The 20,966-nt window shown below is 52.4% G+C and overlaps 1 protein-coding gene across 4 annotated transcripts in view; it reads left to right on the top strand.

The window, feature by feature from the left end:
- BCL9L (BCL9 like) overlaps positions 1-17,317 on the top strand; it is a 42,856-nt gene extending 25,539 nt beyond the window's left edge. For 2 of the 4 annotated variants that reach the window (XM_081172314.1, XM_081172313.1), the window contains 7 exons: positions 5,977-6,358; positions 6,646-6,771; positions 7,933-8,131; positions 8,565-8,649; positions 9,825-12,108; positions 14,395-14,655; positions 15,223-17,317. In XM_081172314.1, coding sequence (XP_081028440.1) covers positions 6,055-6,358; positions 6,646-6,771; positions 7,933-8,131; positions 8,565-8,649; positions 9,825-12,108; positions 14,395-14,655; positions 15,223-16,283 — 4,320 coding nt within the window. In that variant the 5' untranslated portion in view covers positions 5,977-6,054 and the 3' untranslated portion in view covers positions 16,284-17,317. The remainder of the gene's footprint in view (positions 1-5,976; positions 6,359-6,645; positions 6,772-7,932; positions 8,132-8,564; positions 8,650-9,824; positions 12,109-14,394; positions 14,656-15,222) is intronic. The other 2 variants (XM_081172316.1, XM_081172315.1) reach the window with 2 other exon arrangements.
- Positions 17,318-20,966: the final 3,649 nt, after the last annotated feature.

The following is a 20,966-nucleotide window of genomic DNA, read 5'->3' as shown; positions in this document are numbered from 1 at the left end:
TCTATCTGAATGCAAGTTGCTGCAACTGGGGGGAGAGGCTGCTGGGCTTCCCAGTGGCATCTAGTTGGCTAAAGTGGTAAAGAGGTTGCTGGCAATTTCTCTTAACTGTTTCTTTCTTTGCTCTGGCGTTGGCCTGATGAAGCCTCTCCCTGCCCTTGGGTCGATCTTCGTGGCGTAGTGGGTGGCTGCCCAAAGGAGCCTTGTTAAGCCAGCTGCTCAAGTGTCCCTAGTCTTGGCTGGCAGGGTACTTGTACTTCCATACTACAGCAGCAACTGTCCCTGGTGCTTCCTTTCCAGGAGAAAGAACCACCCAGATTGGCAGAGCCCCTGAACATCCCCTCTGGGTTGCCTTTACACCTGCCTACCCAATGGGACGCGGGTAGCACTGTGGGTTAAACCACAGAGCCTAGGATTTGCCGATCAGAAGGTCAGCGGTTCGAATCCCCGTGATGGGGTGAGCTCCTGTTGCTCGGTCCCTGCTCCTGCCCACCTAGCAGTTCGAAAGCACGTCAAAGTGCAAGTAGATAAATAGGTACCACTCCGGCGGGAAGGTAAACGGCTTTTCTGTGCGCTGCTCTGGTTCGCCAGAAGCGGCTTAGTCATGCTGGCCCCGTGACCTGGCTCCCTCGGCCAATAAAGCAAGATAAGCGCCGCAACCCCAGAGTCGGGCACAACTGGACCTAATGGTCAGGGGTCCTTTTTACCCAGTGGACCTAATCTCCCTGCAGCAGGATGCTGAGTGCCATAGCTGGAGCAATCATGGCTGCTGGAAGGAGCCAGGTGCTTTTGCAGGAGGCTGAGGCTCCTTGGCTTATATTATAACATGTCAGGGCAGGATCCTGTGTCACTCCCTGGAGGCCATTGTGGGTAGTAGACTGTAGCTGTGTCTTTGGGACATGTGGCTTTGCACGGAGGGAATGTCTGCCTCTTTTCTTACCCACTAAGCTGAGATTTGCATGTTTCCCCTTTTGTGGAGTGTGCTGGGCTTGCCTCTTCCTCTGCCTTCAGCCAGTCCCCCAGAGTGGTTGTGCCCGGGCAGGGGAGCGCTCTCTGTGTGTTTCCTCCTTATCCTTTTCATAGCGCCCTGGCAAGTGCTGAATACTGCTGCGTGGGCAGGGGTGGATACAGGCATGTGGACACACGTGGAAGCAGGCTCTGCCTTGCACGCTGGCTTGGCCGGCTAGTGCTCAGTGTGTGGTTGGTTGCAGGGTGCTGAGAATCAACACACTGGCCTTGGAAGTTGCACAAGAGTTCTGGGTGCTGAGCAGCTGGTTGCCATTGCTCCACTACATGTGGGGCCGAACTGCTGATGTCCAATACTTAAAGGTGTATTTATTTCAGGGTGGATAAAAATCAATGATTTTTTTTATTAAAAACCCAGTTATTTATTTATTTTAATCAGATTTTATTTTATTTAAATCGGATTTTTCAAATAAAACGCTTTTGGGGGGGAAATTTTTCTAAAGATCGTTTTCTATTTAGGTTACATTATAGTCCAAAGGCTATTCATTAGGAGATAAGGATTTGTTTTAAGTTTGTCATGTGTGCCAAAACTCAGTCTAAGGTGTGTTTTTTTTAAAAAAAATTGTTTAACCACATCAGTTAACAAACATGGATACATATGCTATAATGCTATTGTTTTGAATAAATTGTTTAAATTGTTATTAAGGAAATGATTTGTTTTTCTCCTTCCAATAAAGTACAGCAGAAAAGTTGTCCAAATATAAACAGTTAACTTATTAAACCCCACAATAATTTCATAATTATCTATGTATTTCTAAAATCATAACCAAATCAGTAATTTTTGATATAACTGTAAAAACTACTCTGAAAATTGATTATTCAAAAAAATGAAACCTTCATCTGGTTGTAAATATTAAGGTTATACCAGCAAGAATGAGTCATTTCTGTAAAAAAAATATGATTTAAATCAAGTCTTACTGACTAGTGATTTAAATTGTGATTTAAATCAAATCCACCCTGATTTATTTAAGCAATGCACCTTTCCTTTCTGGGTCCTGCAAACGCTTTTATGATCCATGCCTGGGCAGGTGCTCAGCTATGTTATTGAGCTGCAGCTTGAGCATCGTTTACTCCTTCCCCGTTCACCAGTTACACAAGGGGTACACTCCCACCCGCTCCCCCATTTGTCTTCCAGCAGCCCAACAAGATGTCTCCTTCGGGATGCATCTTCAACTGAAGTTCTTCAGCTTGAGGCAAAGATGGGGAGGGGAGGGGCTTGCAAAAGCAATTTCATTTCGTTTTTCATTTCACTTTTTATTTGTATACCCCTTTCTTGTTTTACTATACAGTACTACAAGGCGGTTTGCAAGCTAAAGAAACAACAACATAGGCAGTAAAGATAATAACACCTAATAACAATCTGATCCAATACAAAAAAATACCATAATGAAAACATAACTTTAAGATAAACAACTTAATGTTTGTCAATTAAAGCAATATTCAGTAATCCATTAGAACAGTAAAATTAAATATCAGCAGATAATAATTATAAACAGTTTACACTTAACAATTGCAATAAAGAATTACTAAACTATAATCAATAAAAAGTAACAGTAAGTCGCAATGCATAAAATACTACAAAACCATGTAAAAGGGTCAAATTGAGAAACAAGGACCATTGTTTACCTTGTAGTTGAGGAATCTGTTCTTTAATCCAGGCCTTAATTTTCCCCAGTATATATCAGCACCAGCCCTCTGAGCAATTTTCAATACTACCATGAATTCCTGAAATATGTGCAATAGTGTTTTCAAGTACCTCTGAACATGTCCAGAGTGCCTGCCGACACCCATAGCCTCAACCTGTCCCCACCTGCTCAGATCTAAGAAGCAGCAGTCCCAGCCATTCCAAGCTAGCAGATCTGCCTCTGGGGAGATGGAGTTCTGCCTGAGTGGAGCCCATTGTCTTTGAGGTTTCATGAGGAGAACTTGGGGAGGTTCACTGCCCCACAGAAGCCATTAAAAGTTGGCTCCCTCCCCACCCAACAACCAGCCAACAATTGATGTCCAATGACAGTAAATAGGAAGAACAACAGACCAATGGTTGGGAAGAAATGGCGAGCCAGTGTGGTGTAGTGGTTAGAGTGTCAGACTGGGACTTGGGAGACCAGGGTTCAAATCCCCACTTGGCAATGAAGCTCACTGGGTGACTTTGAACCAGTCAGCTGCCTCAAAGGGTTGTTGTGGGGTTTAATAATAATAATAATAATAATTTATTTATTTATATCCCACCCATCTAGCTGGGCTTCCCCAGCCACTCTGGGCAGCTTCCAACAAAATATTAAAATACTGTAATACATCAAACATTAAAAGCTTCCCTAAACAGGGCTGCCTTCAGATGTCTTCTAAAAGTCTGGTAGTTGTTGTTCTCTTTGACATCTGGTGGAAGGGCGTTCCACAGGGTGGGTGCCACTACCGAGAAGGCCCTCTGCCTGGTTCCCTGTAACTTGGCTTCTTGCAATGAGGGAACCGCCAGAAGGCCCTCGGTGCTGGACCTCAGTGTCCGAGTAGAACGATGGGGGTGGTTCCTTCAGATATACTGGATAAATGAAGAAGCCAGAGAATCACATGTACCACCTTCCCCTCCTTGGTTTGGGGCGGGCGTGGGGAAGGTGGAATATAAAGTGTAGTAAATGTGAGTAGCACAAGAGGAATATGGAAGACCTATGCTCAGAGAAATCAGAAGCAAATGTACATGGCTGGGTTTTTCTGGAATGGGCTACTGGGATGGTTTTGAAAAGAAGGGCTGCAAGGGAAAGACCTACCACCCAAAGGCTGAACTAGGGGGAGAGATTGCACTGGTGGGCTGTTAACCCTGGCAACTTGGGTGTCACAAATATGGGAGCTGTGCTGTGGGCAGCCTTACAGAATGGGTGGGGAGGGGCAGGATTGGCGGCTTCCTGTCACCCTTCTTGTTTAACCAGGTCAGGCCAAGAGGTGGTGATCATACCATGCATATGCCATGAAAGCTCGGTTAGAACATGGTGCTCATAACACCAAGGTTGCAGGTTCAATCCCCTGTGGGACGGCTGCATAGTCCTACATTGCAGGGGGTGTGCGAATAGATGAACCTCGGGGTCCATTCCAACTCTACAATTCTATGATTCTGTGTGTGCATGGCACAACTGGAAGCCTCCGGGCACAGATGCCACCTGTTGCCCTCCTGCTGTAGGACCCTGTGGCATGTGTGCATAGCCTTGGGTTACTCTTCCTTCTCCTCCACAACTTGCAGCAGTGAACATGCGCCCTCTGTGTTATCTGTATCTGCCCCAGGTGAGAGTCCACGTGTTGCCTGGGGGCATCTCAGGCCTTTGGCCACATCCTGTTCCCCACCAAGGCAGACGTTGCAGCAGGCAAGCTCCTCTCTTCTCCCCCTACTCTGCGTGTGTCTGCCCCCCCCCCCCGCCAGGCAGGCTCTTGTGCTGGGCAGGCCTGGGTTAGGCAGCATGGAAATAAATCTCTCCTGGTGTGGAACGAAAGGGGTATAAATATCCCGGGAGTGATGTGATCTTTCCAGCTGCTATTAATAGGCCCCCAGAGACTGAGCCAGCCAGTGCGACAGGCTGACACTTAAAGGGACAGCGGCTCCCCTCCTTCCCTCCCTCCCAGATTGCAGGCAGAGAATTCATCTTCATCCCTGCCCCTGGGTTTGCCACCATCAGATGGGAGTTAGAGATGGGCACTGGTCAAGGGGAGGAATGAAGGGGCTGGCCAGGCAATGCTGCTGTCACAGCCCTCAACCCCAAATTAAACTTTTCACAGGCATGGAAGTGTTGGCTGCCTGGGCACCCTCTGGCCTCAGCTAGCTAGCTAGCGGGCATTGCTTCACCTGTAGGAATGAGTGCACTGGGTTCTTCAGGTGTGGGCCTGGCACGGTGCCCATACATGTATGTCCCAAGGAAGCTTTTCCATTCCTCTGTCATCTCTCAGTGTCCCTGCCTGGTGGCAACCCTGGAGAGAGGGAGAGCAGCTCCATTCCCATGGCTGCCTCCAGCAGACTCCCTGGCAAGGGCAGCACCTTGGAGGGGAGGAACAACCAGCTGCGGAATCACAGAGAAATGGTAGGCCAAGGAGCTTGCTGCCTCTCCTGGAAGCAATAGGAAAACAAAACATCCACATAGTTTTCCATAGAGATCTAGCTCTGTTCCTCTGGAACTGGGTGAAGCTGTGCAAGTGCTTCTTTGCCAGTGCCCGGGGTTAGTAATGGGCTGCATGATGGTCAGTGAGCTAAAACTAGATGCCAACAAAACAGAGGTACAGTGGTACCTCGGGTTAAGTACTTATTTCGTTCCGGAGGTCCGTTCTTAACCTGAAACTGTTCTTAACCTGAAGCACCACTTTAGCTAATGGGGCCTCCTGCTACTGCAGCGCCGCTGGAGCACGATTTCTGTTCTCATCCTGAAGCAAAGTTCTTAACCCGAGGTACTATTTCTGGGTTAGCAGAGTCTGTAACCTGAAGTGTATGTAACCCGAGGTACCGCTGTACTGTGGATTGGTGGTTCCCATGTCTGGGAACTGGAGGGTTGGTCTCTTCTGGACGGGCTTACACACTCCTTGAAGGATCAGTCTCTTACTATGGCGTACTCCTTGACTTCCACCTGGTCGCTGGCAGTGCCTATGTCCACCTCCAGCTGATAGTTGGGCCACGGTGACTGGCCTTTGTAACCTCTAGACTTGACTACTGTAATGCAGTCTATTTAGGGCTGCCCTTGAAGATGGCTTGGCGATGGCTGCTATTGCAGGTTGAGTTGTGACTGTGAGAGTGTTAACTGTGTGGCAGCACAGGACCGTATAACCTCGGTCATGAAGGAACTGTTGTGGTAATTGGACTGGGCACTTAGGTGGCAGCCTGGTCTGCTTCTGGACAGAGGCTAACAGTGGTTGCTCTTGGTCCTCCACCCCCAGCTCTGACCGCCATTTTTCTTCCTTTTCTCTTTCCCCCGCCCCCTTGCACAGGTGTTTTGCCCAACAGGAAGAAGCAGCAGGGACTTGGAGCTTCCTCCAGTGTCGCTGCCAGAAGCCTTAGCCAATCAAATGCACCCTGACAATAAACTGACCAATCATGGAAAGACAGGTAACAGCAGTGCCCAGCCCCAGCACCATAATGTGAGCCAAAGCCCCACCTGCAACCTGGGCACGAAGGGCGTGGGGGCAGGGAATCATGGTGGCAAAGCCAGCCAGCAAACTCCTGGCAACTCTGGACTGAAAACCAGCCAGCCTCCTGTGCCCGTCTTTGGGGCCTTGAAGGGCAAAGTGAAGCGAGAGCGGAGTGTCTCCGTGGACTCCGGAGAGCAGCGGCAGGAAGCCACCACTACCTCACTGGACAAGGAGCTGAAAGGTGAGGGGCCTGTTGGCTGGAGGGAGAACGGCAGGCTGGAGCCATCTCTGCAGTGCTGCCCCCTGCTGAGGGCTCCTGCCTCTGCCCAACTTGGCTCCGCCTTGCCTCTCTTCCAGGCCGGAGGGTGGGGGCAGGACCGGCAGAGGGGGCGTGGCCATTTCCTGGGTGCTGCTGCCGCCGCTAACACCTGCCTGCTTACCTGCCTGCCGCTTTCCCCTCTCGCTGCGCAGTTGCCCCTCTGGGCCAGAGGAGCAGAGGGTGGCTCACCGCTCGTTCCTTCCTTGTAGGCGAAGTGGCCCCCCGGAGCAAGCGGCGCTGCGTGCTGGAAAGGAAGCAGCCCTACAGTGGGGACGAGTGGTGCTCTGGACCAGACAGCGAGGAGGAAGAGGAGAAGCCTCTCAGCAGCGCCCACAGTGAGTCGTCCTCGTCCCCCCCCCATGTGTGTCTTGCATGTCCAGGTGTGCGTGGGGAAATACTGGCCCCTAGTGGCTTAGAATGAGCCCAAAGGGCTGCTTGACTTGCAGCATTTTGAGCATCGCTTACTCTGGGATTTGCATGTTTTGCTTCCTGAAACTGCAGTGAATTGACACCCAGAACCTTTGCCCACAGCCCTTCAACGCAGCGGGCAGCAGCACACATGCAAACCATACATTTAAACTACACCCCTGCCCCAAGAATATTGGGAGCTGTAGTTTGGTCAGAGTGCCAGGAATTGTAGCTCTTTGAGGGGCGAACTACAGTTTGCAGGATACTCTGAGTGGGGTGGGGGAAATGGACTTTAAACATAGAGTGTTTTTCACAGCATCTGTCTCATTGGGTTCTTTGGGGCTGTTCAGTTTCTTATTATTATGGAACACATTTATTATGCTGTTTTATTTATGCTAAAATTTCGGTCTCACTTTTCCGGTTGGGTGGAGAGGTACAAAACAACTAACTGGATTGTTGTACATACGAATTGTTATATTTTTTAAAACAACAACAACAACAACACAATAACAATAATCTGGTCATTAAAAGCATCAAAGTAGTAGTAATAATAGTAATAATAATAATTTATTATTTATACCCCGCCCATCTGGCTGGGCTTCCCCAGCCACTTTGGGCAGCTTCCAACGAAATATTAAAATACTGTAATGCATCAAACATTAAAAAGCTTCCCAAAGTAAATAACAGACACCCCTTGAAACAGACCCATTCACAACCATGACTTCCCATCTCCTTTCCTTTGGCCATTCCAGCCATTTTCTTAGTGAGAAGCCTCCCCACCCTCATCTCCCCCAGCAAAGAGGGATCTGTGATAGCTGGAACCAGCACAGTGTGAAATGCATGGGGGACAGGGCGGGATGGGACCCTCTTGCTGGGTTCTTTTTGCGGGTATGACCAGGAAATATCATCACATACAGGATGGGGATTGAAATAAACTGGAAAGGAGGTTGAGCCTCCCTGGATATGGACCTCCAGCTGTGTCCAGGCTTTTCAGATCCCTGCTTCCAGCTCCGAGGTTCTCCTGCTGGACCCAACAGCTGACCAGCGGCTCTTGGCTCTCTAACTCCTCCTCTCCCCTTCCACTGCAGATTGTAATGTAGCGGAGTCGGCAATGACCGCGGCCTCGCAGCTGGGCCCGGGACCCAATCCGCTGCCAGCCTTGAGCGAGAGCAATGCGTCCGGCACACCCCATGGAGCAACCCCCGGCCTGAGGTCAGACACCAGGAACAGTGGCGGGAAGCAGCCGTTGCAGTTCGTTTATGTCTTCACGACGCACCTCGCTAACACGTAAGCCTTCGTGTGGCGGATTGGGTTCCGGGTCTCCGTCTACCCGTGGCTTCTCCTGTGGGCACGGCTTGGTGGGTGGCTTTCCAAAAAACCCCACTTCTACCCAGAGTTTGTGCCCCTCTCGGCTTCGCCCCTCGGCTCCCCTCACCTGTGGCTGAGGTCTTGAGGCTCATGCTTCTCCCCAACGGGAATGGAAAGACCCTCCAGCCCCACGGGGGCAGCGTAGAGTCAAAGGAAGTGTTGCATTCCCTGGGACACCCCCCTTCCTCAGCCAAGGCATCCCTTCCGTTGCATTCAGGGACCCCAGTCACGGGTACCGTCGGTGGGGAAACAGTAGGCAAGGCAAGGGGAGAGCCTAGGTTTCTTAACCGGATGCATGTGGGACGGGCCGGCAAGACGTCTGCTTGATAGCCTCCCTTGTTTGTGCTTGCAGGGCGGCAGAAGCTGTCCTTCAAGGCCGAGCGGACTCCATCCTGGGCTACCACCAGCAGCATGTTCCCCGAGCCAAGTTGGATCAGGTAGGAAAAGGATGGGGGCTCAGGGCTTCGGAACTGCTAAGGGCAGAGGTGTCACAGGCGATCGAAGTCCCGGCTGGGGACATCAGGACCGGGGGCAAGATGGCAGGGTGGGAGCAGGAACGGGGGTCCAGAAGCCAGGAGTCAGGAAGCCAAGAGTCCAAGGGTCAGAGAGCCGAGGGTCAGGAAGCAAGGTATCACGAAGTCAGGGGTCCGAGGAACAAGAAGCAAGGAGTCATGAAGTCAAGGGTCTGAGGATCAAGAAGCAGGGAGTCAAGAAGCCAGGGTTCAAGGATCAGGAAGCAAGAAGCCAAACACAGCAAGGCAGGAAACATGTTGCTGTGGCAAAAAGCCGAAGGGAAATGCTGATCTCATATCCCTTCCCAGCTCTTGCCGCCAGGTGCTGTGAGTTACCAGTCAGCCTCACCTGTGCGGCTGCGCCTTGCCTCTTCAGAACAAACCTAGGAAGGCCCCAGTCCTGCAAAGTCCTATTGGTCACAGGGCCTGGCTCCTGCCAGACAAGGGGTCGTCAACCTGGTCCCTACCGCCCACTAGTGGGCATTTCAGGATTCTAGGTGGGCGGCAGGGGGTTCTAAGGCACAAGCTGAATCCTCCTTCCATCCAGCACTGGTGGGCGGTAAGGAAATTTTACCATCAAGAAAGATGCATTAGTGGGCGGTAGGTATAAAATGGTTGACTACCCCTGGCTGAGGGTTTGGGTTGGTGCGGGCCACACCATTGAATAATAATAATAATTTATTATTTGTACCCCGCCCATCTGGCTGGGTTTCCCCAGCCACTCTGGGCGGCTTCCAACAAAGATGAAAGATACACTAAAATGTCACATATTAAAAACTTCCCTGAACAGCGCTGCCTTCAGATGTCTTCTGAATGTCAGGTAGATGTTTATCACTTTGACATCTGATGGGAGGGCGTTCCACAGGGCGGGCGCCACTACCGAGAAGGCCCTCTGCCTGGTTCCCTGTAACTTGGCCTCTCAAAGTGAGGGAACCACCAGAAGGCCCTCGGAGCTGGACCTCAGTGTCCGGGCAGAACGATGGGGGAGGAGACGCTCCTTCAGATATACTGGACTGGATTGAAGGTGAAGGTTGGACGTGTGCACCCTGGAACAAGGCATCCACTCACCCCACTGACCCTCCTTCTTTCCTTCCCTGCAGGTGCCCATCCCAAAGATACAAGCCACTCCCGAGCCGCTGCCCATCAACCCGTCTCCTGCCAGCACCCCGCAGTCCCAGCCCACCGTGCCCCCGAGCAGCCAAGCCCAGGGGCAGCCTCCGGCTTCTGCACCACCACCTCCCCAGCCTCCGGCACCCCCACCGCTGGGTCTTGGCCAAGGACCGCTGCCCACGGCCGGCCCCCTCCCGCAAGAGGGGGCTCCCGAGGATGCCCGCCGGGACCTGACCCCCAACTCCGTGGGGAACGGCAGCAGCAGCAGCACCGCCCCCAGCGGCACCCATCCTAACACGCCCACCGCCCCCAGCTCCTTGCCTGCTGGGGCCGCTGATGGATTGATGGGGGAAGGGGCCAACGCCGGCCCCCCCTCAGTGGGGAATGGGCCCCGCAATGCCCTCAACACGGAGGGCCTCTCCAAGGAGCAGCTGGAGCACCGTGAGCGGTCTCTGCAGACCCTGCGGGACATTGAGCGCCTGCTCTTGCGCAGCAGCGAGGCCGAGCCCTTCCTCAAGGGGAGCCCCGGGGCTGGTGAGGGGGGCGTCCTGCCTCCCCAGGCCCCTCCCCCGCAGGCCCCCCAGGCCCCTCCCCCTGGGGGCCCCGGCTTGAAGAAATACGAGGAGCCCTTGCAGTCCATGATCTCGCAGACTCAGAGCTTGGGGGGCCCCAGCCTGGAGCAGGAGGGCCCTGTTCCCTCCGGAGTGGACATGGGGCAGCAGATGAACATGATGATGCAGCGACTGGGCCAGGACAGCCTGACGCCCGAGCAGGTGGCCTGGCGGAAGCTGCAGGAGGAGTACTACGAGGAAAAGCGGCGCAAGGAGGAGCAGGTGGGCATGCACGGCGGGCGGCCCCTGCAGGACATGATGCTGCCCCAGCCCATGGGCACCATGATGCTGCGGGGGCCTCCGCCGCCCTACCACAGCAAGCCCGGCGAGCAGTGGCTGCTGCGGGGCGTGCCCATGGACATGCCCGAGCAGATGCAGCTGCGGCCGTCCTTCGCGGGGCCGCGATTCCCCGGGAACCAGATGCAGAGGGGCTTCGGGGGCATCCCGAACCTGCCCCTCGAGTCGCTGGGCCCCATGGGCAGCGTGCAGCGCCCCCCGAGGCCCGGCATGGCCTGGAACGAGGACATGCCCATGGCGGGGCCTGGCAACTTCGCCCCCGGGAACCTGCCCTACCTGCCGGGACAGGGCGAGGCGGAGCGCTTCGTGACGCCGCGGGCTCGCGAGGAGATGCTGCGGCACCACCTAGAGAAGCGGCAGGGGGCGATGCAGAGACCCCTGGGCATGGAGATGGAGCGCATGATGCAGGCGCACCGGCAGGTGGAGCCGGCCATGTTTGCCGGGGAGGGGCTGGGCATGGAGTTTGGGGGCTCGCGGGCCATGCTGAGCCCGCCGCTGCGGGACATGGAGCCGGCGCTGGGCCCCGGCAACCTCAACATGAACATGAATGTCAACATGAACATGAACATGAACTTGAACGTGCAGATGACGCCTCAGCAGCAGCAGATGCTGATGTCGCAGAAGATGCGTGGCCCCGAGATGATGCCCTCTGAGGAAATGGCTCGGCTGCGTGCCCCCAATGGCACTGCAGCCATGATGGGGGGCCCCCCGAAAATGATGATGGGCTCACCGTTCCCCAGTCAGGGGCAGCAGCAGCCGCCACCGCCACCGCCTCCTCAGCAGCAGCAACAAGGCTTCCCAGGCATGCAGGGCCCGTACCCTTCTGTGCCACAGGAGATGAGCAACACCACAGACATGTTTGGCCCTGAGCAGGGGGGCATGGGCAGCACCACGCGGCTCAGCCACATCCCCCTGCCCCCCACCACCAGCGCCCCGTCCACAAACATGCACCAGGCGCCCGGCAGAGGCTTGGGCCGCCGCCCTTCCGACCTGGCCCTCAACATGGGGCAGATGAACTCTCCCAACGTGGGCCGCCTCAAGTCTCCAACGCTCAGCCAAGTTCATTCCCCGCTGGGCACATCCCCTTCCGCCAACCTCAAGTCCCCGCAGACGCCCTCCGCCATGGTCAACCTGCCAGCCGCCAGTGCCACCAGCGCCCCACTCAAGTCCCCGCAGGTTCTCAGCTCCGTGCTCAACGTCCGATCCCCGACCAGCTCCCCCGGCCACCTCAAGTCCCCGTCCATGGCCGTCTCTTCTCCAGGGTGGGCGCCCTCGCCCAAAAACGCCCTTTCCAGCCCTGGCATTGGGCAGAACAAGCCAGCCCTTGGAATGAGCAACTCTGCACCCCTGGGCAGCATCGAGCAAGGTAATGGGCCTGGATTGTACCCTGAGGGCGGGGACTGCAGAAGGAGCACGTTGCTATTGAAAATAGCCAGCTTTAAATTGAAATGCGACTCTCCTGTTCCTTTCTTTAAAAATAAAAAGAGTAAAGCCTATATTTATCTTAAAATTCAATCAGTTGTTCTTATCAAACAGGAAGGCATCTTTTTAAAAATGGAAATAAAACAGGGCGGAGGGGGAGTGTCTGCATTAGATGTCAAGCATTGCAAATACGGCTCAGTAGATTAACCGTTAGGGTGGCGCTGTGGGTTAAACCACAGAGCCAAGGACTTACCGATCAGAAGGTCGGCGGTTCGAATCCCCGCGACAGGGTGAGCTCCCATTGTTTGGTCCCAGCTCCTGCCAACCTAGCAGTTCGAAAGCACGTCAAAGTGCAAGTAGATAAATAGGTACTGCTCCGGTGGGAAGGTAAACGGCGTTTCTGTATGCTGCTCTGGTTCACCAGAAGCGGCTTAGTCATGCTGACCACATGACCCAGAAGCTGTACGCCGGCTCCCTCGGCCAATAAAGCGAGGTGAGCATTGCAACCCCAGAGTCGGCCACGACTGGACTTAATGGTCAGTGGTCCCTTTACCTTTACCTAGATTAACCGTTGTATTATTATTTGCTTGATGCTGAGGATCGGCTGCTAACAAGTTATCAGCAACATCTGGGTCCAGACACTCTCCTGCTGCCCTGCACGCCAAGCCCATTCTCTGAGCCCTTCTATGTGCCCCTGTTGCCCTGCTTTATGCGGTGCTTGCAGTTCTCAGGTTGTATGTGCCGTTCTGCCAGCTTCCAATGAATATTTGCTTCCTGTTTCATAGGAAAACACACATTATTGGGAAGAAGGACCAGCCCTTTCTTGTTTCTGGAGAGAGCTGGGCAATGGGTCTGAAAGCAGGTGGTCTGTTTCTGTGTTCCGAGAGAACCTCCAAATGGAAACTCAACTGAAAGAGAAATACTATGTATGCCAGCTTTCTCCAACCTGGTGCTCTCTAGATGATTTGAACTGCAACTCCGTCGCAGCCTCTGCTGGTTGGGGTTACTGGGAGTTGTAGTCCAACCTATCTGGAGAGTTACAAGTAGGTATCTGTGTTGGTCTGCCGTAGCCGAAACAAAATAAAAAAATCCTTCCAGTAGCACCTGGAAGTAGAGACCAACAAAGTTATTGGTATGAGCTTTTGTGTGCTGCCACATACACCCGGACAACACCATTACTGGCCCCAACCACATCAAACATACCATCTCAGGACTATTTAATTGCTCATCTTCTAACATTGTGTATGCCATCAAATGCCAAAAGTGCCCTTCAACTCTCTATATTGGACAAACAGGCCAAACCCTACGCCAAAGGATAAATGGACATAACTCTGATATCAGGAATCACAAGACAGAGAAACCAGTAGGAGAACACTTCAATCTCCCAGGACATTCTACACAAGATCTCAAAGTACCTGTCTTATTACAAAAGAATTTCAGAAATAGACTGGAAAGAGAAGTTGCTGAATTGCAACTTACTACCAAACTTAAAACCATGGAGAGACCTGCTCTGAATAGAGACATTGGATTCTTATCTCATTATACATGATATAGCTGTTTTTAGCCGTCACACCCATTGCTTTTTCCTGTAAGACCAATTGCAGTCGTTAACAGTCATCAACAGGTTTACCACACCTATCAGCCAATCACCCATTCCCACCACCCTTCTGAGTAATACCCCTCCCCACCCTCTCACTGTTTCAGTGTATCTGAAGAAGTGTGCATGCACACGAAAGCTCATACCAGTAACAAACTTAGTTGGTCTCTAAGGTGCTACTGGAAGGGATGCACCACTGTCTTTGGCTGGCGTTGTTGTGATGGGCATTGGTTCCTGCGCAAGGGCTGCTCGCAAGTAGCGGTTGGAGCCAGGGGCAAAAAAGTTGGTGGAACAATGGATCTGATCCATACCCTTGGGGCAGTTGGCCCCAGAAAATGTTCAGAGGTTTCTACACCCCTCCATAGGAAGCTTCCTAATACCCTGTCGGTCCAGTGGCCTAGTATCGTTCCACACTGACTGGCAGCCATAGGCCCTTTAAGGTTTCAGACTTAGGTGGTCTTTCCCAGTTCTGCCGGGAAATGTGGGTCTCTGCCGCAGAACCACAGCCTTTCCACACAAATATTTCTCCATGGGTCCAAGCAAGGGGTGTTGTCCCAGTTCAGGGATGCTGTGGAGGCTGCTGCCAGCTCTGAATCTTGCTTCCTAAGCCGCTTGCTGTCTCTCTCATTACAGGTCCGATGGCGCCTGGGCCTAGGAGCAGCTCCTCTGCCCCACCTAGCAACCCCTCTGGCCCCCTGAACCCCAACCTGCCTTTTCCTTCCTCTCCAGATCCACCCCCGTCCCAGAACCCCTTGTCACTCATGATGTCCCAGATGTCCAAGTACGCCATGCCCAGCTCCACCCCTCTCTACCACAACGCCATCAAGACCATCGCCACCTCGGACGATGAAATGATGCCTGACCGGCCGATGCTTCCGCCAGGTGCCATGTCTGGTAGGTATCGGTATCGTGAGGCCTGCATCCGGCTGGATAGGGGAAGGAATTGGGGCTGTCTTCTGCCGCCTCTTCAACCATGTGGTCTGCAGTGCCTTTTTTGTGGCTGGCAGGGAGAGTCTCCAGCTCCTTCCCCTAGTCGTCCCAGAGAGGCTGCTTCAGATATTCCTGCAACCCTGAGAACCCCAACAGGCATTTTGGCTAAATGCAGGTTTAATGGCACTTGAAGTGGCAGCTGGTCTCTTTGCCTTCCTTCATGATCTCTGCTGCCAACTGTACTGGCTAGGAAGGGCATCTCTAGCTGCAGTGGGGTGAGCTCCTGGCATCTTCCTCCAGTTATTTCTGGAGAGAGAAGTGGGGAATGTGCCTTTCCTCCCGTAATAAATAATTCTGTCTTGAGAGAGATTGGGGTGGGGTGGGTCTGCCATTGCTGAGCCTCAGCACGCCAGCCCTGCTTCTGTCCTGCCTTTTGGGGGTGCGGGGGGGGTGCTTGGTCCCCATGGCTTCTTTGCTTCCTGTTGCCTTACCTGCCACCTAACAGCCCCCCCTCTTTCTTCCTCCCTCCAGGCATGGGTGGGAACCAGCCCAACCAGATGCACATGAACTCCGTGGGGCCAGCTCCTGCTCAGAGCCCCATGGGGATGAACCTGCCGGGGCAGCAGCCACTCTCGCACGAGCCCTCAATGTCCTCACCAAGCCCCCTGGGCGCCAACATTCCCATGCACAGCGGTGCGCCCCCTCAGAACCCGATGATGCTGCCCCCCAATGCCCAGGACTCCCTGAACCAGCCCTGCGGCCCTTCCGGACAGCTGATCTTCCCCCCGCGCCTCCAGCAGCCCCCTGCGAATGGGGGCAATATGCCCATGGCTCCCGGGGGGGCCGGTGTCCAGCAACACTATCCGCCAGGCTTGGGACTGCCCCCGGAGGAGCTGCCCCCACCACAGCCGGGGCAAATGCCGCCGCAACAGCAGCAGCGCATGGCTGGGAGGATGCCGCCGGAGCCCTACCCATCGGTGCTTCCTGGTGTGGCTTCGGTGCTCAACGACCCGGAGCTGAGCGACGTGATCCGCCCCACGCCCACCGGCATCCCCGAATTCGACTTGTCGCGCATCATCCCGTCCGAGAAGCCCAGCAGCACGCTGCAGTACTTCCCCAAGGGCGAGGGGCCGGGGCCCAAGCCGCAGCCGCCCTCCAACCTGCACCTCATGAACTTGCAGAACATGATGGCAGAGCAGGCCCCGGCCCGGCCGGGCCCTCCGGGCATGCAGCGTGGGATGGCCATGTGCCACCCGGGACAGGTGCCCCCCGTGCTGGGCAGGACAGGCCTGGCGCCCCAGCAAGCCATGATGAGCAACAGCATGCACCAGGGCATGATGTTGCCCCAGCAGCAGAACCTCCTCGCCCAGCAGAACTTCCTGCTCATGCAGGCCAAGCAGCGCAGCATGTCCGTCTCGGGGGAGATGTATGCGCAGCCGGGTCACATGATCTCCCCGCAAGGCTCGCTCATGGGCCCCCCACCCCAGCAGAACCTCATGGTCTCACACCCCATGCGGCAGCGCAGCGTCTCCCTGGACGGTCAGATGAGCTACGGCCCAGGAGCGGGCGGCATGGCCAACCTGCCCTTCTGAGGCTGGCAGCGGGGAGCCTCCTGGTGCAGCCATGCTGATGCCAGCCCCTCTCTCTGCCCTGGCACAGAGTTTGGTTTGGATCTTTCCTCTGAGTGTGAATTTCTTTCTTTCTCTGTCGGTTTCTCTCTCTCTCTCTCTCTCTCTCTCTCTCTCTCTCTCTCTCTCTCTCTCTCTCTTTTTCTCTTTCTCTTTTTTTAAGTAACCAAAATGTGCAAGAGGGTTTGGAACAGCTGTAAATAGGTTGGGGGGAAGCAGCAGCAACAAAGTTTTGCTGGCTTGGAATTGTTTGTATTTCTGTGTTTTAATAGAAGCCTCAAAACCTGTTTTTTGGAAGAAACAAATTAAAATACAACCCATTGACAAAGTTCGACTCATTGTGGACTGGAAATCCCGAGCTCGAGGGCCCAGATGCAGGTTCCACCAGCTGATTCTCTCTGCTAGGTGCCAGCTAGTCAGGTGATGCAGTGGCCCTCTGCGTAGTCTGGCGGAATGCCTCCTCCCCACCTTTCCCCTTTTCCCTATGTGAGGGAAGGACGTCCTTTGGCTTGTATGGTTTTGGTCCAGTCTAGCCATGCTGTCAGCCCAGCAGCTCTACTCTGGGTCACTACTTTGGCACACAACCATATATTTTTTTCCCCAGAACTCCGCACAAGACATTGGTCCCCTAGCAGGTTAGGAGCAGGTTCGATGTCTGCCTCTCTTCTCTCTCATGTGTGCAGTCATAGCATTTGGAAATGAATGGCCCTTTTTTACAAACAAACACACACACACACACAGCCAGAATGGGAAATGTAACTTAAATGTTGGCCACCTCCTCCCATAAGCACCTCACGTTTAGCGCCCCCTTCTTCCAGAGTTTCCCCTCCAAGGCTACTGATTTGCATCAGTAAGATGGGAGAACAGAAATCCCAGCATTCCCATCTTATTTTGGCTTGTTGCAGTTGCCACATATGTTCTCTCACAGGGCGAGCAACCCTTTGCCCTGGTGCATCTCTTCCTGTCCCCTGCCCACCCCCTCAAAAAAAACACACACCTCTATACACATATGTCACATAATGAGAGCAAAGTGGGGAGAGTCATAGTAACTGTGATTCAGTCCATGTCAAACGAATGTTTCATTGATCTCCTTTACTTAATTTGGCTTGAATCGTAGAAACGAGCCAGTTGAATGAATGGAGACTAAAAGCTGGCTTTGCCAGAGCTCTGAATCAGAACGTTTGAAAAGCCCCGTCTGCACTTTTGGACTGTTTCTGATTGAAATATTTCCATACAGAAAAAGTGAGCAGCTTGATGACTAAAAGCAAATATAATGCAGATCTGTGATATGACAAAGTTCTAGGCATCTAGTATTAAGGAGTGGGTGCTCCCCACATCTCCCCACCCAGCCCATGCTCTTCTGAGCTTGTTCCAGTGCTGCACACACCTCGGTAGCATTTATCTGTTTTTGCTTGAGAAAGGCCTTGTTCGTTCCCCACCAAGCCTCTATGGCAAACACCATCACCAGCTGGGTGGTACCAAGATGGCACCAGGACCTGCAAGCTTGCGATTGCTCACAAGGACGACATTCCCAAGCCCTTAGAGCGTGCCACGTAATAAAGCCAAAATTACCTGCCCTATTTTAAATTCCATCTGGTCCCTTGAAAGGTGTGCGGTACTCCTTGCAGAAGTGTGGAGATGTCTTCATCCTGGGAGGCATCTAAGGTGTTCTGCACTCAGAACTGATCAGTGAAAGGGGTACAGAAGTGAGGGAAGGGGAAGCGTGGAGTCAGTTGTCCTGAAAATCAAAGGGAAATGTTCCTGGTTTGCGTATTTGCCCTTGTGGCTGTTGCCCCAGCCGAAGCCTGCGATCCTGATCCTCTGTGGCAGCCGCACCTGCCAGGTGTGTCACCTTCCAATCTGCTGCGTCTGGTTCATCAGCAATATGGTGGTCCTGGGCCCCTTGCCACGCAGTCATTCGCACAGCCCTTTGCTCCCTCCCTGCCTCACCTTGCGCTGTGAACGTTGTCCAGTCTTGTGTCTTGTGCTTTCTCGCTCAGCTCCCCAGCTTGAGTGGCGTCTGCTGAAAGTCTGCCCTGTTCTCCTCTGTCTGTTGCCACAACCTGTCCATTTCCCGTTCTCAACACACACATGCACACACACCTGACCCAAGCGATGCAATTTCAAGCAATCCAAAATGCCCACAACAGATGTGTTTGTGCCCAGGTAATGGGGACTGGCCCGCTCTCTTGTCATCCCATGTGGGGAGGGGGGAAGGCCTCTCTCCCTGCCACCCATGCATTTTGTACCATTCTATAAATATATATATATATAAATATAAATATATAAATACAATATGTGAAGACATCTTATTGGTTTTTATTTTGAAATGATTTCTAGGCTTGTTTTTGGGTATCTGTGCTGCCTGTAACGTATTGATTGACCTGTTTTATAGGTGCCTTTTTATTAAAAAGACATTTCAAAACTCGCTTGGAAGGAGCCTTTTGTGGTGTCTTTGAGTGTGGGCAGGAAAGGGCTGCTTGCTAGTCTAATGTATGATTGAGAGGGGGCCCGATTCTGCAGAGTTGGTTTATCTGGACTTTCTCTGGCCACAATATTCCGTGCATGTACACACACACCCTCGTGATAAGACCCATTTTTTGTGTTAGTCACTAGGTGGCTTTGGACTTGGTTGTATCCTATGCGATTCAGGGTATTCCATTTACAGTCGTACCTTGGTTCTCGAACAGAATGCGTTCTGGGAGTCCGTTCGACTTCCGAAACTGTTCAAAAACCGGAACACTCACTTCCGGTTTTGATCGTTCGGGAGCCGAAATGTATGAGTTCTGGGGCGTTCGACAACCAAGGTATGACTGTACTGTTGCTCTAAGGGAGACTGCAAAGTCTCGGCCTTCCTAAGAGCCTCTCCAGGACTTCGCTTTGCCATCCTGAGCCTGTTTTGTTTCACAAACGGATGCCAGCAGGAGCAGGAGAGGAAAGTGGGCACAAAATCACTTTATTTAATGTACCCTCTGATATTATTTGCAATAGGAGCAGAGTAATGCTGAGTAACATTTCACACAAGCTTCTCGTACCCCCCCTCTCCACACACAGCCCTCCCCAGCTGCATGAGCAACACACACACACACACACACACACACACACACACACACACACACACCTTGCCAGCTCCCAAACAAACAAGGACTCCTGCGCAGGTAGCAGGTGCTGCACTGACAGGAGATGTTCACCTTGTTGAATGGGGAGCTGCATGCAATCCCAGGGTGCAAGTCCAAAAGAGGTTCCCTGCTGAAAGAGGGTGGCTGCAGAGTTGGCTTTCCACAGGGTAAGGCAACATGTCAGATTGCATTTCCCACTGGCCGTGGAGGATGTGGAAGGTGAGAATTTCACCCATTTGGTCCAAAGGAAAGCTGGGATGGGAGAACTGCGTTTGTTTACCAGGAAGTTAGTGGTAGAAGGGAAGCCAACTCAAAGAGTTCACCTTGTGCTGTTGGTGCTGGCTTCAGTCTCTCCACTGAGCTAGGAAGGCAGATGTCTGCCCTTTGTTTAGTTCCTGGGCAGGGTACCTTGGCTGCAGACATCCTTACTTGAGTGCTGGCAAGGCAGCCCAGCTGCCCAGTTGCACAGAGGCCACTTTGCACCATGGGATTTCCTCATCCAAGCAAGAGGAATTTAAACGGGCAGCCATAACATGTCCATTGAGCATGGCGTTGCTCTTTTCCCTTTCAGAGTCTGTGACAACACCAGCAGCTTCTCTGTGGGTTCATTTTGCCTCTTCCTGCTTGCTTAAAAGGTACTCTGGGGAATATCTGGATGGGTCTCCAGTTGGGGAGTCCAAAACATCTTCGGGAGAACTGGGCAGTAGCCACAGGTATTTCCAGATTCCAGCTCATTACTGGGCATAGGCCAGTGCAGGGTAGGGGGAAATGTGATCGAGAGAGGGACCTGACACTGTTTCCTTTCATGGCGCTTTCCTGCCTTTCCCTAAATAATTTTGTAGAAGGCTGCAGGGGGCAAGATTTGGTACAACTGTTGGGAAGGAAGTTTTGGAGGAAAATAAAATTTCGAGTTCCAGAGGTTTTAGGTTATAAAGACCCTTTAACCCAGCATTTCATTTTAAAGTAAAAATCATGTGGAACATTTGGTTAGGCCAGAACATAAGGAACTGGTTTTTATAGGCTTGTTGAGCATAGAATCCTGTGCACAAAATATTGGAGATTTCCAACACTTAAAGAATAGATGGATAAAATATATGACTGTCCTTTATTAAAATGTATATATAAACTGGTTTTTTTTTAATAGGCTTCTTGAGAATAGAATCCTGTACACAAAATAATGGAGATTATTTCCAACACTTAATATTAATGAATAGATGGATAAAATATGTGACTGCCCTTTATTTATTTAAAAAAATTATATACTGCTATTCATAAAAATAGAGGGGTTAACAAAAGTTGTACATAGAACCATACAATATAAACGGGATTAAAATGTTAAAATCAGAAATCAGCTATTATGGAAAGATGTATTCTTAATTCCCTGCATAGGCCTCATGGAATAGATATGTTTCCAGCAGGTGTTTAAAAGTTGGAACAGAAGGTGTCTGTTGAATCTCTTGTTTGCAGCTATTGCTAACTCCACAACCTTTTAAGGCTATCGAGAAGGAAGAGAGGCATAAAAACTTGG

This window comes from Podarcis bocagei, assembly GCF_964188305.1.
Source record: "Podarcis bocagei genome assembly, chromosome: 15".
NCBI lineage: Eukaryota > Metazoa > Chordata > Lepidosauria > Squamata > Lacertidae > Podarcis > Podarcis bocagei.
The sequence above is the reverse complement of the archived record's forward strand: the minus strand, read 5'-3'. Positions and strand labels throughout refer to the sequence as shown.